The 26,986-nt window shown below is 35.5% G+C and overlaps 1 protein-coding gene across 2 annotated transcripts in view; it reads left to right on the top strand.

Moving 5' to 3' along the window:
- The window catches only part of LOC106647639 (proliferation-associated protein 2G4), a 309,719-nt gene that overhangs the window by 122,397 nt on the left and 160,336 nt on the right, over positions 1-26,986 (top strand). For both annotated transcript variants that reach the window (XM_089590024.1, XM_089590023.1), the window contains exon 3: positions 22,336-22,498. In XM_089590024.1, coding sequence (XP_089446150.1) covers positions 22,336-22,498 — 163 coding nt within the window. The remainder of the gene's footprint in view (positions 1-22,335; positions 22,499-26,986) is intronic.

The raw sequence follows: 26,986 nt of genomic DNA, 5'->3' as shown, positions 1-26,986 counted from the left end.
GGCTATAGTTACTGCCTGCATATTAGTAACAGGAACTGCAATAAAAACTGTCGTAAGTATACATTGCGTTGTAAAAAAAGTGATTATTTTCATATGTGCTTTGAGGAAAAAAGCCTACTGTATCTATAGCGACTTTGCAAAATACTCTTGATGGTATATTTGTTATTACCATAGATTCTCTGGTTTTGTGTGGACTAATTTTTATTACAGGAAAATTTTACATTTTTGTATGTATTCAGCAGTGTCATTGCGAATTTCCTTCCAGTAATATTTTTTTCTCATTCGTCTATAAATTTTTACTTCTCTTCTATGACCTCTGAATTAGCGAGTGTGGCATTCAATTAATTTTTTTTTCCATCTAGGGCTAGATAAGAACATGCGCCAAAACAAACTTTCACCGTAAGAGAAAGGTGCCGTAATTTTTTGTAAAAAATTGATGGTATTTCTCCTCTAGGGAGATTATCGGTAAGCTCACCTTTCCTAGGAATACGAGCATTGTTCACCTCCTCTACTAATACAGCATGTGCACGATTTTTAAAGTATGTTCGTAATATGCTAGGTTATATTTCATAAAAGTTTTTATTTACGACTAGTAAAAATATGCAGCGATTTCGGTTTTTTAAAGTGATGTATGACATCAAATGCTTGATGTCATTTGTGTGCGTGTATGTGTGTCAAAAGTGTTTTCAGCTGAGTGCTCCACGCGTGTGCTCTGAGTGAAAAGCGCATGCGCCGCGCTAGAAAGAGACGGTAAGACTGAGCTCCGTGCTCTCCCCGGCTTAACATCGCCCCGCCAAGTCAGTCGGCAACTGCTCTGCAACACTAAAGGGAGTAAGAGCCAGTCACGCTGCACTGCGTCTCTTCTCCCTCCTATGTAAGAAAGTCAATGTACGCGAGTGTTAAGTTCCGAACGAAAATTAAAGCTGACTCAATAAAAGGAAGTTGCCTTTTTATTTACCCGCGTACACTACAATTCCCAAAAGTTCTCGTCAACTCTTGTCCGTCCTTCCGATCCGGCGCAACAACAGTGCAGGAGCACTGCCTCCCGGGCCCAATCCTGTACAAGTGATAACGTCTGTTAGTTTTGGTTGAACATCTAGTAATTCTTCTTTCGATACAATTCCTATATCTGTTAGTAATTTATTGTTATTTAAATTTTAAAACTATAGTTTCAAAAATAAAATGGATGTAATTACTTTTGGTACACGTTAGATTTTTCGAGTACTTGAAAATGTTGATTCATTTGCTTTATGAGTTGGATTAGATGGTTTTTCAACAGGGCTTATTACTCTTATTACCTTTTCGCTATTAGCCGAGTTTCCGTTTCGCTGTTTAAGTTCTATTACTGCTGTATGGCTTGCTTGAATGAGATTAATTGGTTTTTCACATATTTTTACTTAGTTAGTTTGGCTTAGATGGTTTTACTTTGTTTAGGTTTTATAGGTAACAAACAAGCTTTTTATGATACTTCTTCGTCCGAAGAATTATCTTTGACGCTGTCGCCTTCATGTATTTCTATTGGATTTCTTGATAAGGTGTCTGCGTAAGTATTTAATCCATCAGGTTTGTATTTATAAGTATAGTTGTAACCCTCAAGTCTTGCTCTCCATCTATTTAGCCAACTCACTGGATCATCCATAGATTCAATCCAAAATAGTGGCTTATGATCTCCGTAAACCGTAAGTTTCCTGCCATATCAGTAAGGTCAAAAATATTGGACGTAACTCTGCCGAGTTACAATTTTGTAGCAGTACCAAGTTTTCCACCAGATGGATCAGTGTCGAAACGGTAGTATATATATGTAGAATGTATTCACATATATATATATATATATATATATATACATATGTGTATATATATGTAACCGTTTAAATATGTATGTGCATATATACTACCTTTTTGACACTAATCCACCTGGTGGAGAACTTGGTACTGCTACAAAATTGCGACAGACCGCACAAGGCATAGAGGTGGTACTTCGTACTACCTGTCTTATCTTGCACCGTGGTTTTAAAATGATTGCTTTCAGCTTTATTTAGAGTCTTTGACATATTTGCAATTGAGCGGTCTTTTCCCAGTTCTTCTCAGCTTCATACGGTCCTGATGGCTATATAAGATGGGTCTGTTGTTAATATTAATGGCTTATTTAATTCGGCGTAAGCTAACATATATGCTCTGCATAATATTTTCCTTAACTCTTCAAAGCTTCTTTGCTAAGTATCTCTTCTGTCAATTTTTTTCGTTCTTGAACAAGGGTGTTGAAGGTTCTGTAATTTGTGCAATATTTTTGACAAAATAACTAATGTTCGCTAACCCTAAAAATTGTCTGAAATTCGTTTGGTTCTTTGGTTTCAGAAATTTTTTAATAGCTTTTAATTTTTTTTAATCTGATTTGACTTTGTAGCTACCTATTTAATGTCCCAAATAAATAACTTTGTGCATTAACTATTCACATTTGTGAAGTTGTAATTTTAAATTTGATTCTAACAGTTTTTCAAATAAATAAGTAATTTTTGTCACATGACCTTTTTAAGTTTTTAAGCATACGATTATGTCATGAAAAAAAAATTAACTCAATGCTTTGCAGTCCTGAAAAAATTACGGCCAATAATCGCTGAAATGTTGCAGGTGCATTGTATATCCCAAACGTAATAAGCATCAGGGACGGTATTTTCGTTTAGTTAAATCTATTACTAATCTGTGTCTTTTTGTTCCATCAGGTCTTTGTTTCTTTGGGACTATCCAAAGAGGACTACTGTAAGAGCTGTTTGATATTATGATATGCTAATAATGTTTCTATTTGTGATTTTATTTCTTGCTGTGACAATAATGGGTGGCGCTATTGTTGAACATATACTAGGCGGTCGTCTGTTGTAGGTATTTTATGTTTCATAATAAAAGTACGAGGAGCCGGGTCGTCTGGAATGTAAAATAAATGAGCGTAATTTTATACAATTTTTCTTATTTCTAATGGACTAGCTTTTGAGAAATGAGGTCTTTTTATCTTATCCATTTCAAATTCAATGCGATTTTATATGTCGTTTAAATCGTTTTCTTCGAAGTCAGTGTTGAAAAAGTCTTCAGATTCTTCGACATAAAAAGGTTTAAGTTCCTGTGCAGATTTTTCTATTTTTGTCGGTTCATCTCTTGTGTTTATAACTATTGTATAACAGTGACTTTCTTTGTAATCTACTACTGCCTCGCCTATGCACACTTCAGGTTAGGTGGTAATTTTACGAAGATTAACATGGCCGGTAATCATATTTTAAGTCGGTAATTTAATAGCTTCTCTTGTTCTGGCTGGTAAATTGTAACTCTAATTTTATTTACTGCAAATCCTTGAAATTATAATAAAGAATATCGTTTGGGGGTGTGGGTATTTGATCTTTGTCGTGAAATGGAAAAATAAATTTTTCGAAAGTTGATTCGAAATTTTGTTTAATTTTAATATTGGAGGTTTTTCTTGTTTTTTTATTAATTATATACAGTTGATTTTCTTATCTTGGTACAGAAAAGATATAGATTTAATTAGTCTGCTTCCAACTATTAATGCATTTAATCCGTAATTGATTCTAGCATTTTGTTGCGTAAAAAAAGGATCTCCTAATATATATACATTCATTCTTGGCTATCCTGCACTCACAAAGTGAAATTCGTGATATGTATCAATTAAATTTACCGTAGCAGTACCTGAAGTGTATATTTGCTGTGGTGCTATTTCTTCTGATAGAATTGTATTATCACAATCAATTTCTGTGCCGTTCGTTGATACGTTATAACTGATGACGTTTACTTCTGCGCCTGAATCTAATTAAAAAATTTCCGAATCTTTTCAAAATGTTTTACAACGTAACTTAACTGCTGGCGAATTTCCTATTATTCTTGCTTAGAAGGTTCTGTAAATTTCGTTGCCTTTATTTATTTCGGACGCATAATCAGATTCAAACTTGCGGTCGCAACCTAAACCGTGAAGTCTCGGTCTCGTTTTTTGGAGAGTTAGGGCGAGAGTTTCTATATTGTTATAGATTATAGTTTTAATATTGCTTTTAGTTGTGGTACTAAAATAGGGCTTGTTAATGGTAAGGATAGCCTTGGGTATAAGGATAAGGATAATACATTTGTAGGTAGTAAAGTGGATAAAATGGTGGTGGTTGAAAATATGGAAATTCTTGAAAATTTGGAGGGTAGTAATTGGTTGATTACTCCAGGGTGGTACTAGTGTACGGCTTGCTGGTTGAGTACTTGATCGATGTTGAGGTACGTATCTAAGTACGTTCAGTAAGTAATACAGCTTCTTAAGCTTCGCGAATATCTTGAGGTTTTAATAGTGCTCTACTTCATTTCCACGAGTCAGTTAAACCGCTAATAAACGTTTGTAGTGCTTATTTTTCAAGTTGTGGTTTTTGTATCGTTTTGAGTTTACCATTATCCAATTCAGTTAATAGGGCTATTGAAGTAGTTTCTGTGAGAGAAATTATTCTCTGATAAAAATTTCGAACCATTTCGATTTATTTTATTGTAGTCTTTGAAAGTTCTTCCATGTATTTATGATACGATTTAGTTGGCAAAAATTCTTGTTCTAGATGTTTTTTTAACTGATTAATTGGTACAAAAGTAGAACCTATTTCTCTTCCTCGAGCTTTGCCTTTAAGTCTAGAAATAACTGTGTGAAGGTACATAGGTTTTCAAGCGACTGTTATTAGAGTTCTTCTACTTTCTACGTCTTGAAAAAGTCTTGTAAGGGAGTCGAGTATCCGTCATAAAAGGGTATGTGTTAAGATGCTTGATTTATTCACTTGAATGAATTAGTGGCATTTAACTCTTGTGAAACATTTAAAACCTGTTGTATGATAAAGTCATCCACTGACGAGTTTTCTTGACTATTTCGGGCATTTTTTTCTTTACTTATTTTTTCATACATAATTTACTGAAATAGTTTGTTTTATTTCTTAACAAAACTAAGATTTGATAAACACACAAGACAAGACAATTTGTTATGACCGGACTTGGTTAGAGTATAGTCTTAACTGTTTTATTGTAGTGTCATTCGTGGGTCTCTGAGGGTTTAGCTCGTGAGCTTTATTTGCACTCTTCAGTTGGGTGATCTTTATTTATGTCTTATAAATAATTTAATTAATGTTTTATTTCATCATAACAATTAAAAAATAATTTATTCTTTTAATACTATCTACTTGGGTCTTTTTTACAAGGTTGGTATCAATTATATTACTGATAAATAACTTACATCTATCACTGATTAATCTTACTGCTACTTTGGAGTTTCCTAATGCTTTATGCAGTATTTTTCAGTGGTCTCTTGAACTGCCCGAATGAGTTCGTGGCTGAAAAGATGTTACGGCTTCTGTTTCCGCTGGTATTGCTGGAACTACTTTCGGCGGGCCTCTTTTGTTGTACCTCGCTCCTTAGCGTAGTTTGATACTATTGATGTTGTTGAAATACACCTGAGTTGCCTCAGCCAACACGTTATGCCTTGCGTGTTTAAAGCACTCGTGAGTTGCGGATCTCAAGAGTTGACTAAAACTTTAGAAAACAGGTGACAATAGTAAAAAGAGCAATTTTTCCTCTTGATGGTGCGTTTTTATGGCGTCAGAGCAAGTAAAAGAGGTCTTTGGTTGAATTAGGTCAACTGTGGAATCATGACTTCGTTGACAGCAAATAGTACGCTTGCACAATAATGTTTCATAATATAATTTCATGTATTAGGAAATAACAATACAACAGTACCAATCGCATTTTTCTGACAAGTGTGATTGAGTTTTTTGGATCAGTGATGATGTAAGCTCGCATCAGCAATAAAAGAACGCCAAATACAAGTTCATGTGTGACAAATGAGTTTTCAAATTTTGCAGTTAATTCTTTTGAGGATTTTACAATCAATTTTGAGTATAATAAAACAATGTGTTATTTACGATTTTTAAATTGGTATACATTATTAGAAATGAACAATCAATGCGCAAGGGAACTATTTATTCGTACATACAACATGATTTATGCACTCATACATGTAACGTACAATTTTAATACATACATCAATTCTTACAACGAGGCTGGCCGTATTATATGTCAGCATATTATGAAATGTTCACCTCAAAGCTAACCTGCGCTTGTGTATATGCACAATACGTCTTGTACGAATTCGACGGATGAATTGCAATTTCACTTATAATCTGATTCGTCTGTATCAACTCGGAATGTCACATTATCATTTGTAGCCTAATTATAGTGCTCATTATTCAAAGAATTTTACAAAAAAAGAGTCAGCATCAAGTGGGCTTACGTTGGGTTGCTTTTTTTAATTCATCAACTCTGACAACTTGGCTAAAATTCCTGTACCGCAATAAGTGTAAATTGAAATGAAATATTTTTGTTTTAAAACGCGGAAAGAACAAAATTATCGCTTAGCAAAAAATGAGAACCTGAGGGACTGTTCTGCAAACTGCAAATTTAATAAAAGATCTTTGCCATGTAAACACGTAATTGTATAACCAAAAATCAACAATATTGTATCTTGAAGATGGCTTGTTTCGAAACATTACTTAAGTTCGATAACGTTGAAGATCCACCTGAATGGGAAAAATGACTGGAGCAGCACCTGTATTGGAAAAATGAATTAAAAAAAAAGTTTTTTGAGAATCCATAATTTTGGAAAAAGTGGTTTAAAAAAATAGATGAAGAGAACTGACTACCTATCTTATTCGTAAGTACTCGGTCAAAGTTTGATTTACCGTTTAAGAAATACATACGATCGGCTTCTTACATTTAGTTAGTGCCATATAAAAATTATTATGATAGTACTATTCATATACCGATTTTCATCAGTTGCCAATATTTATTTGTGTTAAAGGTTTTATAACATGAAAAAGTCAATATTCTAGATGAATGTTTTTTTTTTTTTTGCACACGCTTTTTCACACTCTTCAGACTAAAGAAACGGCATATTTTAACACAAAAGGTGGTTTACTCTCCTCCCAAATCAAATAGATATTGTATCGACTTGAGCCTAGAGGACATTATTGTCTAACTCTGCTACCTATCTTAAATTTTTTCATAATTTTCTTCTGCGTTACAATCTTATTTTCATAAATTTTTTCAACTCCTTTTATTATTGTCAGAAATTTTTCTTTTGTCTGGATTCTCTTTACTTTTTCTGGCAAAATCTTTTTATTTACTATATCCAACACTATTCTAAATTAATAATAATAAATTAACACTATTAAAAGAAAAATAAAATTCTTTTTATTTACTATATCAACAATATTCTAATATAAAAAATTTTGTAAAACATATCTATATTTAACCTCTTTTATTTTGTAACTTATTATTTATTATAAAATTCATTAACAAGTATGGAACTTTTACCTATTTGTGACGTGCTTCTATTTCATCGGAATCTCGATTTTTTCTTTAGTTTTTTTGTTACTACTAGCCAATTTTTTAACTTGTTAGCCATCATAATTATAAAAAAAATAAATCATTCATCTATCAAATATACACCCCTACTATTATTGTTACAGTTTTCGTCACTTGCTTCGTTTATAAAATATATCTCACCCGCTTCTTACACTTTCACGAGCTTAAGTTTACTAAATGCTTCGTCTTGAATTCTGACTGATTTATTCATTCCATACGGTGTTAACCCTTTGAGAAATTTTACAGATATTCTATCTTCTCCTGCCGGTGTGTTATTTTTTGTTTTAGTAAGTGCTCTCTGCACTTCGTATTCCGTGATTTCTGTATTCAAGGGTTCTTCTAATTCGATGTTTCTTCAGCGTTACACTAGCTTCTTACTCGCTTTTGTATGTCTTAAATTCTTCTGTAGTTAACATATCGTGTACCCTTGATAAATTTATAAAATGTCCTATCCAATTTTCTTTGTGAATACCTAATTTCGAAATTGTGACGTTCTTTTGTTGTTCTTAGCTTTTATACATTTTTCTTCTCTCTCCTTCTGGTATTGTCGCTTCTTGATTTTGCTTAGTTCCCCTCTGTTTTTAAAATGCTCGTATCCTTCCCATCTTCTGTTTTTTTATACTCCAATCTTATTGTTCTATTCTACTAACCTCACTTATCCTGTTTTTTAACTATTTTCAGTTTTTTGTTCAGGTCCAATATTTGTTCCGTAAGGATGTTAAATATTGTTTTTTAAGTCTATCCTCTGTATGACAATATTCGCTTTACTTTTTCCTATTAATGTAGTTAATACTGTATTACTACTGTAGCTAATAAATATAGTATGTTCCATTCGTATTCTTTATCCCTTTCTTTTCCCCCTTTCTTGTGCCTATTAAACTTATTCTTTCTAGTAAATGATCTGACTCAGTTCTTTAAGTTACTTTCAATGCATTTACAATATTTTTTGTTCATTTCTTAATTCGGAAATGGAATAAAAAATCATATTTCTGATATTATCTATGAAGGTATACATTCCATTCCAGTCCTTTTTTGCAGCCCTGTTTCTACGACAAAAACTTGATTCTCCGCAAAAATTAATTATTTTTTCTCTTTCTCCCTTCACTATTTTAAATGCAGAATTTCTGCTTGCCTCTTTCATTTTTACTCTTTACTTGCTATTCTTTAATTCTTCCATTGAAACTTTCAGTTATTAAGACCAATTTTCCATTATGTATACCAATATCTATTACCTTTTGAAATTTTTCAAGCATAAGTTCTATTTTCGTGTTGTTACATACTTAAATTACACTTTTTTTTAATTTTCAACTCTCTTTCAGTAAACTCAAAATCTCATTCGTTTACCCTATTTTTGATAACAGATTTTTGTTTGTCTGTTACAAATTTCTTAGCTCGCCCCCTTTTTTCTCTGTAATTGCCGCTTTTTAATAAGAATTATAGTAATAATTATAACTGCGTCTGTCTACGCTTGTTTTTTGTAGCATTGCTATTCAAAATATTAGGTTTTTTGTAATTTTTTTTTTTCACTTTGGTTTTTTTGTAATACCTACTCTATTCTGTAAAATTATTCTTACATAATTTTGTCTTTTCTTGAAACCGCCATTATCGTTAAAAAATTTTCTGTTTTCTGCTCTTTTTCTTTGCATTATTAGATTTCTCTTTAATTCATTCTATGCTCAATATTTATAAACAATTCTTAGTTTGTGATACCCTTTGCGTACCTTATTTTTCTTTTCTTGTCCTTTTATTCACGTCAATGCTGCTTTTTTTCTTTTCGCAAGCTCGTCTTCCACTTACAGATTGCACTCTTTACATTTTTTTAATTTGCATTATTTCTTATTTTTCAGCATTTTTATCTCTACTACCACCCTTTTCTCATTCGCTCTCATTTGAGCTGTTTGCCAAGTCCATTGTACAGTATTTCTTTTAACTTCCTTGTTATGCTCTTTTCAGTTGTGTGCATCCCGATAACAAAACTTATATTTTTCTGCTCCTCCTTTATTTTTTCTCTTATTTGTGTTCGCATTTGCTCGTTTATATTGTTTTTCTGTACTTTAATCTCTTTTTTATAATGAGTACTAGATTCTTAATGTTTTTGATCTTCATAATTGTTTGTTATACTTTCAATACCATCACTGTTACCCTTATTAAAATTTTCTACATTATTTTTCGATGAAGTTTTTATCCTGTCTTTCTGACTAATGTGTACAATTTGTCTAGTTTTTTATTCTCTTTTTGATAGTTTCCCCTGTAATTCTGTATAATTTCTAGCTGTCTGTCTACTTTTCCTAGTTTCCCTCTGAGATTTATATCTTTTTATACTAATATCAAGTTAATAAGAGAAATGTTAATGTTTCTCTTCAGTCAGCTAAAATCAAGTTTGGTCCGATCAAGATTTTGAGCACACCGTAGTTGAGATTGTATGCTGCTCACTTACTATCTAAAGTAGTATCACACTTTCTTAAAGTTATGCAGTTGAACTATGGGCCTGTAAATGTAGGTTCCTACTCTTAAATTATATTATTTTGCATGCATTCTTTCGAGTCAACATTTAAAATATCGGCTTTGGTTTGAAAAAACAAAATTTCTACATGAGTTTAAACTTACCAAACGTAATTTTGAAGATATACCCATAACACATGTGCACTTAGATATCTCTGATTTTTTTTTTAATATTAATATTCTACTTGGAAAAAACAAGTTAAATATCAGCCTACTTTATAAAATTTTTATACAGCTGCAGGTTTGAAGTTAAATCTAAAGAGAGTGGCGGTAATTTTGTCAATGGGTGTCGAACTCTTATCTGTTTAGATTCCCTTATTCAAACTAATTTCCAATTCATTCGTATTTCGGCTTCATTAAATTAGGCCACCATCAGTCTGTCTACTTCAGAGTGAGAGGGAAAGTTACTGTAAATACAGAATTAACATCTAAAAAGGCCTTACCTCTCCAACTTTGAAAATTAATTTTTGAAATTCTTTAGTGCATCTAGAAGAAGTAGTCCTTGGAGTACCTTCTTGCTTTGCAAGATCAAGTGATGGTTTTTTTACAGAAACTTGAAGATTAATGATTTGGTTTTCGTAAAAAACGAACCTATGTTTGCAGGTAGATGACCGTTCAATAAAATTGTCGAAGTATCTCGGCGTTCCCAACAAATGCTACACTTTTTTTGGTCCTGGACAAAAACGATCGCAATGCAGACGCTGTATGGAGAATTATATATGCGAAAATAACAAAGAAATAAAACGTTGTATGCCTGCCACAGAAATGAATTCAAATTCTACAACGAAACGTTAAACACAAAAGTTGTGGAGCTCATTAAACTGAAACTTTTTAGTACTGTCAATTTTTCTCTAAAGTGCCTTCTTAACAATTTAATCGATCGAGATACATAGTGTTTTGCATAAATTTAGCGGCTTGTTTCCTGTATAATAGGACGATAAAAAACAATAATTGTACGTAAATATGTGATTCACATTTGATTTTGTTGCTAATTGTTGTTTATTATTTACTGAATGAAATTTAAATAAATCACCGTTTTTTCATTACTGTCATTGTATTTACTGATTTCTTTTGATGTTCAACTATAATCGTTGTCTATCGACCCGAGGAGAACAAAGTTTTTAGTACAAAAACTTAAACAGCTGTGATCTTATTAAGACTTAATTTTGACCGATTGGTATCTCTAAGATAAGACTTGGGTCGATGAACCAAAGAGTTTGTTTGTACATAGAATTTATATGATTGAAATATGCACATCTCCGTTAATTATATGGTTGGCCATTCATACTACTTTTCTTACACATAGCTTTGTATGTGGTTGACAGAAGACTGTCAAATTAGCCTATTGCAGACACCCTCGTGTATCGCTGGCATACCAATCGTCCAGCTTCATGCAAATGCTAATACAGTATACCTCGTTCACTTCTAACAACAAGTAGTCGTGATCACTGCCTTTAACTTCTGTACGAAATTACAGCCATTACTTTTCCTCCTCTGACACTGGCTAATACAGTCAGCTTCAACTAATTTCGCTGACAATAGATTTACATAATGTAGAAAGAAAATTTTCGGAATTTGAATGTAACAAAAAATTTGGCTTAAAAAACAATGACAAAAACATTACTTTCACAGAAACTATTAAATCATTATTTTCTTGATTTCTATTCTAAATCCGAATCTAAAAATGAATATGTTAAAGTAATACTGAACTTTAGGGTTTTTAATAAAACGGATGGATAGACAAACGTAAATTATAATATCTAATGATGTGACGTCTCTAAGTATTGATAAATCACATGATAAAATTTATATCTATTTTTGCGATAGAAACTTTAAAAATTATTTGTAAAATACTCTTTCCCGATAAACTTATCTAAAATTAAAGTACTCGTTGTGTTATTATTGCTGTTTATTTCTATTTCCAAAAAAAATTTTAATTAGAATCCTTGATTAAGTTAAAATGAAATTTTTTTTTAACTTGTTTGTACGATGCATGTTTTTCAGTAAAAAAATGAACCAATATTGTAATAACGTACTTCAAAGGACTTTTGTTTTCATGTTGCTGATGGGTATTGATTTCAACTCACCATCAGTTAAATGTAACATTAAATGCTACAATTTAGTGGAGTTAATCTTTTTTTAGATTTTTGATGCCTCGTTTTTATGTAAGCAGCCTAGATCTTCCTAAATTACGTAAATACTGACTATTTACATATACACAGTATGTATACATGCATTAAATGGTAAAGGAATTTTTATTGAATATTTGACAGTAGCGCAAATTGACTGTATTAATCTGCAATTTATTAATTCGTGCCATCATAAAAAAGAATTTTCAATGAACAACATTTTTTTTTCTTTTAGTAATGACCGCATACTTTTACTGACACTACACTAGTACAATTTAAATTAACGTCAAATTCTAATATGGTATTAAGTTTACCCGATGAAAAATTGAATTTTTAAATCAAAATTTTTCCGTGACATAAGTACACACTGGATAAATTTTTCAAATGTATTGTAGTATATAAAATTTAGTTACCATGACTACATTATAATTCTGGAATCTGTAGTTAATATAAAAAGAACTAAGATAACTTAAGTAATTTTAACGTACGTCCACGGATTAACCACACATTTATGCTGCCATTATATTCGGTAGAATGAGATTGATCTATTTTTAGTGATTTTTGTGATAAAGAACGGAAAATAATGATAAATATGTTTGAAAAAACGTTTAACATCAATAAATAATTGTCTTGTAGTTTAAGTATTTAACGCCTGGAGCGAATTTAAATAACAACGATCTTACACTTTTTTGGAATTGCTTAAAAGTCGCAAAAGAGTTGAATTCTTGTTAACAGCTTGTAGCGAAATACGAAAAATGAAAAGTTTTAATGGAGATATTCATTTATCGTACTTGAAAAGGCTGGTAAGACTTCACCTATACATACTAATAACATAGTACTTATTTTTTTAAAGATGTTACATCAGTTAAAACGCATGTTAAGTATACTTTCATACAGTAATATCTTTGATTTATAGATTTTAAAGAATTATAAAATAAGTATGTTTAGCAAACAAAGAAAATTTAATGAAATTTCCATAATTTGCATTATTAAAACTTTAAAAAAGTATAGTTTCCCAAACAAGTAAGAATCGATCAGTTTATATTTGCACCGTTCATCAATATTGCATGTTAATAGTAGATTCTTTTAACGCAGCAGTCAACAAAAAATATGGAATAATCTAGATAATTGAATTAATTCCTTCAATGACTGCTTACAATTAATTATTTGTTAGGACTAAAAAAGCTTTGTGCTTTTTACATAGATGTAAAATTTGCCTAGGTGGCCAACGTCAAGTTTGCTCTTAAAAAAGATATAATTTCTTATCCTTAGCCGAGCTCGCTCCTTGGCCGTTGAGATGTATAGTTAAATTCGCTCCTGCTAATCGAAGTGTTTTACTTAAACCACTTTCTATAAGCGTTTTATTATATAATGGTGTAATGTTTCACCAGTAAAAAAATTACTAGGGATAATTGAACCTACGTTAACGATTTCTGCATTTAAATATTAAATACACCTAAAACTGAAAGCTGATACTTGAAAAATTCAAAGTTTTTGATGTATGATTTAGAAGAATCTGTTGCGTACGATAGTTTAGACCAACATTTACTAATTACAAATAAAACTAATGAATTAACTGAAATTTGGGAACGCACCTTTCGTTCTTTTAGCGAAATTTGTACCATTGTCAAAGAATAATTGTGTTTCTTCGGCAGCAGCTTCCAAATGAATTGACATAGGGTACATAAAAAAATTTAATTGTTAACCGTCTGTTCAGGGCAAGATAGAGCAATTTCTAAGCCTTTTTCAAACTTTATGGCAAGAAAGCCGTTTCAAATTCCTGAGCCAATGAGAGCTTTTTTCCATTCGAAGACAAAAAAGAGCCTTTTAAAACTCCAGAGCAAGAAAGAGCTTGTCTAAAACATTTACTTGAATTTTTTACTTGATTTTAAGTTGATAATTATTTTATATAAAATAAACAAATTGCCTTAAACTTATACTTTTTCCAATATTTTTGGTTATGTAGTTTTATTTATCATGAAATCTATTGTAAAAAAGGATTTTAATAAAAAAAATTTTAATGACAATATAAGGTAAATTCAGGTAATTCGGGACACTTTTCAGTAGCAAAATTTTCATCTCCACTTTTTTTAATGTCACTTATTTTTTAGAATTTTTTAAAAAGATTTTCCCTGTAGTCGGACGGTATTTTAAGTAAAAAAAAAAAAAAAATGTAGTGCTTCTTTAAATGTTAAAAAATATGTTATTATAAATTTTTTTGTAATTAAGCCTTTGTGAAACATATGTACGCCAGATTTCAGCTTATTCTGGACACCTATTGAGTTAAGTCAGGACACATGTAAAATCTTTGTTTTAAGAGAGTGTATTTTATATTTTTATCAGTTTTAAAATTATTAAGTAGTCTAACAAATCGACTTTTTTCAAGAAATATAAAAACCAACGAAAAGTCATTTTGTACAAGATTTTAATCTTAATTTTATTCAGTTAAACGTCCAATAAGTGACAAAATATTTAAAAAAATTAGTTAGGCAAAACTTCTTGTTTTATTTTAAGTTTTAATTGTAAAACTTCCATTTCGTGAATAACCAAGGTTCGTCCTATTTCATCAACTTGTTTTTCGTAATTATGTATATCTGTTCTCAACTTTTGTTTGTTTTCTTCATTTTCTTCCAATTTTATTGCGTTCTTACTTTCTTTCATTTTTTTAAAAATGTCTTTTTTTGTTTGATTAGAGACTTTTTTTTTCTTGTAAACTTTTATTTAAAATTGATTCTTTTTCTTTCATATTTCTAGCTTTTGCTCTTTCTTGTTTATTCTGTAATACTTTTTGTTCCTTTAATTTTTTTTCCGTTTCTTTCTTTTCTAACCGTTCAACCAACTCATCTACAGTACAAGCTGGGGCTACGTCTGATTTTCTCTTTTTGGGAATGAACTTTGGAACTAGAAGAGACGATTTTATTTCTGTTGACACACTTGTATTGGGTAAATCTAAAACATTTAAATAATTGTAGCTTTTATCCGACCATTTAAGTTGTTCTGTATAAAACCAAACAACACTTTTTACCATTCTGAATATCGTCCTGGCTGCTAATATTACTGTTCTTTGGTAAGGCTTGGTTTTTAAATGCGGCATCACTCTCGATAGGTGTGCTTTTTGCTGGTGAATTAATATTTTTACTTGATTTTCACTTGATCTGTGATTTTGAACTTTTATTTTCCTTTTTCTGGAATTATTTTTTGTCAAAATACTTTTAGATCTCAAAGCTTCAGTTTTTTTGCTCTTGGACATTTTGTTAGATTCTTTCTAAATATTTACAATTAAACCTGTAATACTTTATAATAAAAATCTTAAAAGTGCTTTGCATAATAAGTAAATACTTATATAAGTTGAGATTACTTACTGCTTACAGTAGTATTAAGATTATGATGTTTGTTTACATGTCGCATACACCTTTAATTGACTAATTACACTTGAATTTTACGTGAAAACTGTTCCCCTTGATCTAATAATACACTTAACTGTTTAATTAAAGTGAAAAAAGTTAATTAACTAGTACTTTTTTACTGTATTGACTAAAAATGAAAGTTGTGCCTCGCGAAGATATGATGTGTCCAATAATACTTTAAGGAGTAAAAAACGTTAAGGTAAGTCGGGACACACCGTCCAGAATTGGCTCATCAGTATCTCACTTGTGAGGTAATGTGGGACGCGCAATTTTCAATTATTAAAGTTGTTTTCATGACACTATTTATGAATAAATTATTTTAGGAAACACTACACTAATCGTTGGAACATTTTCCGCCTACTTTCCATCTTATAAATCTTTTTTTAATCATACATGAGTACACACGGTCATCTCCCTGGCACGGAAGAAAACTTAGTTGTTTACGGCTGCCGTCAAAACACCTTACAACATTTTTTTCCGCATTACTCTTTGCTATTAATTACTTTACTTTTCCGTTGCTTTAGATAAATAAAGGCTTGAAGAATATTGGGATTTTTTTTTTTTTTTTAAGACTTGTTTATCATTTATAAATACAGTTTTTAGTCTGTGTCCCAAATTAGCTTAAGAATTTAAAGTGTCCCGAATTACCTGAATTTACCTTATAGTCATTTACTGCAATGGATGCTCAGAATAACAGTACTTTTATTTCAAGAATAAAAATAAATGTTCTAACTAATAGCAAAGAACGATTTAGATGGAGACTCTATAGTCTTTGATAATTAATTCAACAATCAAGAAGTGCTTTGCGTCATAAGTTTACTGGAGTTTTTCACAAGAATTGCTTGTTTAATGTTTCAAACTGGCTTTTCGTTTGCATCGTGTTTTAAGCGTTTATTTATTATTAATTTTTTCTTTTTTAAAAAAAATTGCCTTTTTAGTTTTATTTATCTGATATTTAAGCCGCGCTTTGGGTCTTAAAGTTATTCGTCCATAACATTTTAGTAACTTATAACAAGTTCATGAATCGAGAAGCGCCTTGAGTCAATCATGTACATAGTTTGAAGGTGATTTGTATATCTATATTAACTGTATTACCAACTTGAAATCAAGTAAAAAAAAAAGGTTTCTCTAAAAAAAGCTCTTTCTTGGTTCAGAGTTTAAAAAGGCTCTTGCTTGCTCAAAAATCTGGAAAGGCTCTTCCTTGCCTTTAAGTCCGAAAAGGCTCTCGCTTGCTCAAAAATCTAAAAGTACTCTTTCTTGCCATTTAGTTTAAAAAGGTTTTCTCTTGGCGTTGTCTCAGAAAAAGCTCTTTCTTGCACTGACCCGAAGAACTACACTTTATTGACCGCATTTTTTATTTTTTGTGCAGCGTTTTGAAAATTTAAGAAGCTGTGGAACAAAGTTGCAAGATCTTGCCATGATGCAGAGTACTGCATTCTTACACCTAGCGAATAGGTAATTTTTTGCTTTCATCGATGTGGATGCGCCAGCTAGCGCTCCCTGTGCTTTGTGCTTCCTGCTTTTGGCTTCCCTCGTGGGTGCAGCCTGAATAATTAAAGCAAGATAACAAAAAGTGGCATCCGTCGTATATAGTACTAAGTGACGATTATAACATCCTTCCTTCTCAGATACAGGTATTACACTCACACTAAACCAACACATGCATACTAGCAAGTTTTTTCTAGCGATGGGTGAGAGGATCTCTCTCCGGCTGGCGTGAAGACCGTAGCAGTAGGTAAAACTGAACGATGAGACCCGGGCAATGCCGGGTAACTGCATCTGATTTTATTGTACGTCTCGCAAATAAGAAAGACGTGACGGTCTGACTAATCAAGACTTACTACCACTGAAAAGGCTACATATTGACACTTTACGGTGCATTGTTTACGCCAGCCTGTTTTGTCGAATTCACTGCTCCAATCATAGGCTTGTATGTCTGTTTCTTGTCCTTGTAGGGTACTTGTGGTATGTCTACATCAACATTTACTGCACACAATCACCATTTTCGCACTCTACATACATTGCCAGGACAGCCTCTGCAGGTAGAACTGAAGGAGAGTGGTGATTCCTGGCCGGCCCAAAAAAGTAGTGCCCTTTTCTGTTAACAGCAAAAGCTACTTCGCTGGTTTTCACCCTTTTTAGATCTTTGCTCTAGAAAAAAAATTTAATGCTGGCCTTGACTAGTCAGTATACCACAAAGAAAATACCACAATAAAGAACGTTGATGCAAAACAAGTATCTCAGGCGGTATCTCTTTGAGGGAATCCGCCGGCATTTCCGATTCGGTGAAAGCCCGAGTGACTATCGCAGATCCCGTGGATCCTCCGTGGAGGGGAGGAAGGCACAAAGACGTTTCAGGTGATCAGCAAGGTTTGTTGAACCTGAGATGGCCATTACTAGATAAAAGTAAAACACTTAGCCTTTCAAGCTAAGGTAGCAACGTAAGCCACGAGATAGAAGCGTCTTTAGACGAAAGGTAAGCTCGACCTTATAGTAAGAAATGGTGCAGAACTAAGGCTACAATGAAATAAAGATACTAAGCAAGTTTGATCTCTAACAAAATCGATCAAGAAGACGCTCAAAGTCATCAACCAGAAGTATGGCAACACGTCAAAAGTTGTTTAGGATGGCCTTAGAGCTGCTATTAAACACCTTGAATCAGAAGAAATTATGGGAGAGAGCGTTTTCAGCACTTACAAAATTAACTACAAATTCTGGAAAAAGTGTTTTAATTCCTTGGAAATCAGGAAACTCAGAAGGGCTAATTTCTGATGGCATATTCGGAAGAAAACTCTGAATTCCGCCCTTATGAAAATAAAACGCGTCAAAATAAATAGAAGCCCTTTAGACCACCCTAAAAACTAAGAAAAGCTGTGTTCTTTAACCAAAAAAAAAAAAAAAAACAGGAAAAGGCCAAGTTAAAGAGGTTTTTCTGACAAGCAGAAAGGGTCAGAAAAATAGAATGGAAAAAACATCGAAAGTATCGGTAAAAGTAGCCGAACGGCATACCTTTGCTAATGTGCTCAAATCAATAAAGGCAAATTTTCACTCAGGTGAGGTTAAACTTACTGTACAAAGCGTTGTCACAACTAAAAAAAGATGACATCCTGATTAGAGCCAAAGGTGTGAAAGATGTGGCTGCGCTCTCACAACACGTTGAAATGTCGGTGACAGGACAAAGAACGGTAGTAATCATACAAGAAAGTGACACTTAAAGTTCAAGTTCTGGATGTCATAGTTAAAGAAAAAGAGGTTAACGAGGCTTTTGAAGAGACTTTCAGACATGAATGTACTGACCTCAAAGTGGCACCCCTGAAACCTAACACTAGAGAACAGACAGTGGCGATCATAACGGTAGACAAAAATATTGCGAGGCAAGCAGAAAATGTAGGCAGACTGAAAGTCGGCTTTGTAAGCTACCAAATCTGGAAAAGAATAGTGATAACAAGGTATTACAGATGCTTGGAATACAGACATGTCTCTGTTGACTATAAAAAGGTTAATTGGTGTCAGCTATGCTGCCAATGCAGAAGCTCAAACCACCGAAAAAAAGAGTGACCTAGTCCATCTAGGTGTTTCCTCTATCCAACGGCAGAAAATAAGTACCAAACTGGCAGTCGAAACTGTCGTGTGTTTAGAAGAGCGCGCTACATGAGGTAACTACCACTACTAACAGTACTACCATTACTACCAATACTACCACTACTATACTTCCCCTCCGTGGTAAGCGTAACCTTGTCGAAGACCGTACTGCTTACAGCCAAGGTCGGGTGAGGAGGCTTTGAGCTGGCAGCATACCACCCCGTCGTGTACAGAGGTAAGCGGTGGTTACAACATTCTTCTCAGATACAGGCACTACACTCTCACTACACTAACACAGGTATACTCACGAGTTGTTCCGGGTTGCGGGTGGCTGGGTCTCTTCCTGGCTGGCGTAGGGGGCCTGGTAGTGGGTAAAGCCAGATAATAAGGCTCAGACAATGCCGGGTAACCACATCTAATATGGCTGCACGCCTCGTTAACAAAAAAGACGTGGTGGGCTGACTAATCTAGGCTAACTACCACTGAGGAGGCTACACGGCAGCACTTTTAGTGCATAGCTTACGCTAGCTCGTTTTGGTGGGTTCTCTGCTCTGGTCACGGGATTGTATGCCTGTTGCTCTTTGCTCTGAGGAACTTGTAGTTTGCTTACATAAACATTAACCACACACATTCACTACTTTCACAATTTGTACACAACGCCAGGTCAGTATCCGCGGGTGGAACTGAGGAGGAGTGGCGACCCCCGACCAGTCTGAGTTAATAGCACCCTTCTCTGGACACAGAGAGAGCTGCTGTCTTGGTTTTTACCCTTTTAAAATCTTTATTCTAGAAAAAGAGGGCAGTGTGCTAGCCTTTACGGGTCATCACGTCATGAAAAAAAGATGCCAAAATGAAGAACGTCAATGAAAAACAAGTACTCCAGGTGATTTTCCAGGTGATCCACCTTTTAGAGAGAATTCGCCAGCAGTTGTGATCCGATAAAAGGCTAGGTGACTGTCGCAGGCCCCACGAATTATGGGGGGTGGGGGCACAAAGACGCTATTCCTCGCTGGCAGGGACTATTAGATGTCCCATGGCTTTTATTTGATAAAAGGCGATGAACAAGTCTTTCAAGTATCAGCAGTAACGTCAGTTAAGAATCCAACGTTGCTGTCTTTGGTAATCAGACATAAAATGTCGGCAGTTCCAGAAAAGAACTCTAAACACTACCCTTAAGGAAATTGCATGGACGATGCAAAACAGAAATCCCTCAAAAAGCCCTAAAAAATGGCAAAGAGCAGTGACCTCAAAAACAAAGGGAACTAGCGACGGCGAAAGGAAAGAGGTTTCTTCTAATCATAAGAGTGCCCAAACAAAAGGCCATGACACGATAACAAATTTCCCGGTAAGGGTTGAAAAAGGACATACCTTTGTCAGTATACTTAAGACGATAGAAGCAGTCTTCCACCCTGGAAAGACAGGAGTAGTGGTCTAGAGTGTTTTCGCCGCTAAAAAAGGAGACTTGATTCTAAAAGCCAAAGTAGTTGAGGATGTCGAAAAATTTGCTTAACATGAGGAAGAGTCAGTAGAGGGCCAAGACGCGGTGGTTGCTATTGCACGAAATGTGACGCTTGAGATCTGAGATTTGGACAGTATTGTCGAGGAAGAAGAAATCAAGGAATCTATTAAGAAGATTGTCGGAAAATGTAACCAAGAAGTCAAAGTTCAGCTTCGCAAAGCAAACGATAAAAGTCAAAGAATGGCGCTCGTGACCCTTGACGAAACAGTTGCCAAGGAAGTCGAGCACGCAGGCTGGGTCAATATTGGCTTTATCTCCTGCCGTGTTAAAAAAAGGCTAGTGATAACAAGGTGTTTCAAATTTCTGGGGTATGGTCACGTATCTTATGACTGTAAAGAAGAAAACCGGTCTAAGCTGTGCTTCAAATGTGGAAGCTGTAGGCATCGCAAAAAAGACTGCAGTAAAACTGCGAGGTGTTTCCTTTGCGAAACAGGGGACAGGAAACACGAAGCCGGCAGTGGAAGCTGCCCTATCTTAAGACAAGCGCTAGAAGAAGCCAGGAGAAAAGCCCAATCAGCACAAAAGTAAAGTGGCTAAAATTTTTGAAGGATTGTGAGCTAATGTAGACCCATGCTGCGCTAAGTTTACTTACTTATCAGCAAGGGAAAGCACCAAGCATTTAGTGGCGCTTGCAAAGACTGCAGCCTACAAAGAAGCGCTAGACACGAGTGCGGGTCCTCAGGGACCCCTTTTCAGGACTCGAGAGGTCTGGCACTTCTGGTGACTGGTGTCGTGCTTGCTCGCTAATGCTCTGAGACGACGACGACGACGACGACGACGACGACGACGAACCGTCGTGTTCTCGTGGCACTGCCACTTAAGCTACCAAAGAGTCATGCACTCTCGCACACCGTAGGTTCTCATAAATTTTGTTTAATGTTTGAGCTATTTTTAATCATAGCTCGAAGTAATAAGGTTAGATTAAAAATGGTAGAGCAACTGTCCAGAGTGCAGGAGGTTGTATTTGCGATCCACACCTGGGGAAAGTTTTTTCTATTCTTGTAAATAGTTTGGAATTTCTTTAAACTTATAATTTTCGAAGTTATTTGCTATCATAAAAGGATATAGATGGACTAAGAGTGCTGAAAATAGTGCGTAGTAGACTCTTTAGTTTGATATTAGTAGCTTATTATAATTATTGAAAAATTGTATACATACATCTTTTTCAGGAGCTACATTTCTAACGAATGTATTGTAAGAACTGTTTTTATTTCCTATTTCTAAGCTACATGTTTACAAGTTAAACCTTAGTGGGTACTTTTATAACTATTTTAAAATGGTCGTGGGTTCAAATTTTGACGAAAAACTGATAAGTATATCTTCTCCAATAATGTTTGCACCTTCAGGATCTTCTTTTCTGAGAATAGCCAATACCTGATCAGCTCGTAGGTTAAATCTCTATCAGTTTTAACAATTTAGATATTTGAAGGTAAATTATTGGTAGAAGAGATCTTTCAATTAAATCTATTACGACTTAAAAATGCTTCAAACAATCACTGTGCTATGCAAACAGTTCTCAGTAGCATAAATAACTTTTTGTTTGAGAAGATTTACTAAGGCTTGCCAAAAGTTTCATTGATCTTGGAGATGCGGAGGAGTTAAAAAAAAAAAGCATAACGTGATACAGGTAGAAATGAATATACGTAAAAACCTAGCCAGGGGTACTCGAAGAATCAAATACAGTACAAATAGGGACTAACTTTTGCTAAATTTTTTTCTATTTACTCACTTAGAATTTTAAAATCTATTTATTTGATCTTTACAGTGATTTAGGGGCTCACATAGACGGATTTATTGCAGTGGTAGCACATACCATTATTGTAAAAGCTTCACAAAAACTAAAAATTTGTGGACGGAAGGCTGATGTCGTTTTAGCTGCATTCTATGCTTCGGAGGCAGCGTTGAGGCTTCTTAAACCTGGTATTGAGGTAAGAACTACAATATTTTTGTAAAAAATGCTATAAAATATTTATATATTATGAAACATTACTGGATTGCCATACGTTTTCTAAACGTTTACAATACTATTAGAAAAAATGAGAAAAAAAAGAAGTCTCAGCAAGTTAGAAAAAAATTTTAAAAATAGCTATGAATATTGAAATATCAACCGAAATCTTGTACAATGCCCCGCTCCAACAGACATCGCATGATCTGACATTTTTGGGCAACCCCAATTTAATGATCTTCCTACATACCAAGCGAACATTGATTGTACGACAATTAAAAAATTGACAAATTTTTTTATTGTATAGATTTTTTAAGTGCAGTCGTAATAAGTCAGTCGTTGTAACAGAAAAACTGCATAACTAACTTCTGTTACAATAACGCCATAGGAACTGATTTTTTAAACATCATACAATTCTAATGTATTAAGTCATGTTCTCGGTTTTCTAGATTGTAGATGTCGAACCATCCGAAAGTTGCATTTTACAAAATTTACTGCATAACACTTTTACGACAATATTATTGAAGAAACTTTGTAAATTACCCATGAATTCAAAATAGCATGTCATTTTCATACTTTTTTACATTGCTGTTGATAATCTTAAAGTTATTCTAATTAATATTCTTCTTGCAAACAATCCCATTAAAGCAAATATTTTAAATAACTCTAAATTTAATTGTTGAATGTCATTGCCATAATTTTTATGGTTACTACTTTACTGGTCCAGTAAACGATTTCACTAAAGTAAAAACTACAAAGACTTAATTGGTGAACGCGTAGTAAAAGAGATGTGCCTCAGAGAGTTAGTGCAAAAGTACAAATTTGTTTAGAAACAAAAGCGTTAAAACTTTAGTACAGGTTTCAACACGTGAAAAAATAAAAAGTTGCCAAATAGGCAGTAAACCAAAAATTAAAAAAAAAATTTTCATGAGTATCAGAAAGACAAAGTAACGTAAAAGTGATTGACAGTGAGAGCATGTAAAGTTTCTTATGATTAAGTTTGTGAAAGAAACAGAATAAGTGGTAATCAAAAACACTGTCTGCGCATGCATCGCAAGAGTTTTGCTGACTATCCCTATTACTGATTTCAATTTCCAACCGAGAGACTACTTGAAGTGATTAATAAGAAAGGGATCTGCAATATTAGTTGGAAATTTACAAAAACCCAAATTTCAAACATCAAGAAAGATAAAAAATATAAAATTAAAATTTTGAGAAAGATATCTTATTTATTCGTTGAAGAAACAGATAATTGCTATTTTATTTACATATAATAAAAGTTTTATTGGAAAATCAACGTAAGAATGGTAGATACAGCCAACATTAATACCAGAAGCAACGTCGGTAGAGACGACACAAAACCAGTGAATTAAACTACGATTAAATTTATGATAAAACAGCCAGAAACGAAATAAGGCAATCCAAGATCTAGGAAAATGACAAAATACAGTAGAATGAGTGTGTGATAAGATTATAGAAAAATTTAAAAAAGAAAACAGAAATTAATTTTAAAAAAGCAAGGTGTGCATGGAAGAGTGACAATAGTGGTCATAGGAGATAAAAGTCTTACAAAATAGGGTCATTAGACTAAAATGAGAAAGAAAAAAGGATAAGAGGTGAAAAAAAGACAAGACATTACCGTTAAATAAGCAAACACAGGAAAGAAAAATCTCAAGACAAACGTAGAAAAATTTATCTCACAGAAAATCATAGATTACTTTAGAGTTCAGAAAGTAACGAAAATACTGATTCAATAAGGAGGAAGTCAAATAAACTTGTTGCGCTTAAGCTAGTAGCAGAATAATATAAGAAGAAGTTATAAAAAGCAAACGTGTGGGACTCGGAGTCCCTCGGTCAGAACGAAGTTCTTGCATGTACGTAGAAATCACTTGCTTATACTATAAAATAATTGGTTCATAAATACAAGTAAGTTCAATACGTTTTTTTTTTGTGGGTTATGGCGGTATATGTTTCCCCTGTACGTTTATCATGTATAAAACGATTTTTGTCTAATGGTTCATTTAAAGTGATGATTATTGTGCAAGATTTGTCTTGCGCGCCCATGCCCTCCCCTTCCCCTCTTTTTGCTCAAAGAAGAGGGAGCTGCTGCTCGCTTGGTCTCTGCCGGCGCGAGCGTACAGCTTGATCTAGTGGAGCCAACGTGTGTGCACGCCTCGACCTCTTGCTTCGCTGGGGACTCTCAAACCAGACCTCCACGTCGATCTGCCTACTATAAAATATCTGTTACGGCTGATCTGCCAATCTTGTATTTACTCGACGTTCTAATAAAGAATAATTCAAACATTGGTCCTTCGAGCCGGATAGCGTGACTGGGACAGACAACCGCCAGAACCTCATCGAGCCCAAGACAGCCAGGACTACGGTGCTACGCGAAGCAATGTAAGTAGGACGATGTGAGATGCGATCATGCGAAAATACATTCTCTACGTCCGAGAACGTATCGAGACATTGGGCCTCTGTTGCAAGTGATGCAATCGTGCAGAGCCGCGCCACGTGGTAGAGCGATTTGAGGTTATGATAGCCTTAACAAGATGTGACAGGCGAGAGACGCCCCACCGCGACTGCCGTGCAGTCCGCGTCGTGGACCTTGCGTGCGACCGCGATTACTCAGTCAGTGAGGCTATCGAGAGGTTTTGGGTTGCAGATTGCAGGCTGCTTCATGTTTAAACCGCGGGATTTACTAGTTAACGTCATCCCGCGGCTGGTCGGGTTGATAGATTCATTTGCGATTCCTCACCCCCTTTTTCTCAATATTCTACGTAGACTCATTTGGCACGCACGATTGCACCACAAGTAACAAGGCGCCGTTTGAGAGACAAGCGTCGAGCTCAGCGCGTGACTAATTTACAGGGATAACGAAGGCTGGCCCTCGTTGCTGGAAACGCAGCAAGCCCTGCTAGAGGTTCTCGCTGAATTCACTCAATCCGCCAAGAGCGTCGAAGTATGGAGCATGGGTCTCGTCGACGCCAGGTTTGAGCTACTCGCTGATAATTGGAATGACTTCCAAGCCAATCATAAGGATCTGATTCAGGGCGCACCTGTGGACAAAGTTGCCTCCTTGATAGCCCTGTACAGGTCCGCAGAGGGATACTACCTCGACGCTAAGGCGTGCCTGTATGACGCTAGGAGTCGGCTGTTCCCGACCATGCCAGGAGGTGGTGGCCAGTTACCACTCCCCGGACCGCTCCCTGGACGGCACTCGGATCCTCGCCTGCCGAGCATCAATATTCCGCTTTTTTCTGGCCGTCGCGAGGATTGGCAGTCTTTCCGCGACCTGTTCCAGACGCTCATTCACCAGGATGCTCGGTTCACCGACGTCGAGAGGCTTTACTACCTAAAGGCAAACGTGCAGGGTGAGGCAAAAGCAGTTCTGGACACCTTGCAGCTCGTTGGCTCCAATTATTCCACGGCCTGGAGTCTTCTTGTCTCGTAGTTCGAGCATCGCGGCCTCCTTGTGCAGGACCACGTCATGGCACTCCAAACACTCAAGCCTCTGCGCGAGGAGTCCGCTACTGGTCTGCAGGGCTTGCTTGATGCCTTAGAAAAGCACCGTGATCAACTGCAAGCGCTCAATCAGCCGGTGGAACATTGGGATGTGTGGATGGTCTCTTTTGCCTCGACCGCCATGGACCCCTCGACTCGGAGAGCCTGGGAAGACGAGCTCGAGAAGTTGGAGGCAGCCAGCTCTGCACAAGGGGAAGCGGCCTCCTTCGCCACTTTGTCCAGCTTTCTGCGGAGGCGCGGCCGCTCACTGACTTCAATGGAAGCCTCGCGCCCTCCCCGATCGACGAACGATCCTGTACGCTAGACCGGCAGTCGCCCTCCCGCGCCGACGCCACTCAGCCGCAACCACTGATCTTTAGCCACCCACGCAGTCAACGATGACTGCCCTGCTTGCCACGCGCCGCACTACGTAGGTCACTGCAGCCGTTTCCTGGAACTGGACGCGCTTGGGCGAAGGAATTTCGTCACTCAGCACAAGCTGTGCTTTAACTGCCTGAAGCCGGGTCACATGGCAACTGTCTGCCCTTCCCAAGGTGTATGCCAATACTGCAAGGCGCGGCATCACAGCCTCATCCATGATGGCGGTCGCAAGCGCAGGGCCACGCCCGACCCAGCACCAGCTGAGGCAAAGCAGTGCCTCTTCACCTCGGACTCAAAGGACGGGATCGACGCGGCAGCTGCTTCACCGTTGTGACTAGGCGTCTGGCCCACGCTCAAGGTTTAGCTCATGGGCCCCGGGGGGTGGACAGTCACAGCAAGAGCACTCGTCGACGCTTGTTCGGAGATTTCAATCACGTCCACTGCAATTGCTCGAAAGCTTGGTGCCAGTCCCGAGCCAGCCGTCACGAGCATCTCTGGCGTCAGAGGCGCTGTCTTTATGCGCTCCCCAACGATTGCAAGTTTGCAGCTCCAAACCCGGAACTCAACCTGGACGTTGCGGCTGACT

The sequence above is a fragment of the Copidosoma floridanum genome, unplaced genomic scaffold (assembly GCF_036245765.1).
Source record: "Copidosoma floridanum isolate Cflo_tuat_1 unplaced genomic scaffold, Cflo_Japanese_pri ptg000011l, whole genome shotgun sequence".
Lineage (NCBI taxonomy): Eukaryota > Metazoa > Arthropoda > Insecta > Hymenoptera > Encyrtidae > Copidosoma > Copidosoma floridanum.
The sequence above is the reverse complement of the archived record's forward strand: the minus strand, read 5'-3'. Positions and strand labels throughout refer to the sequence as shown.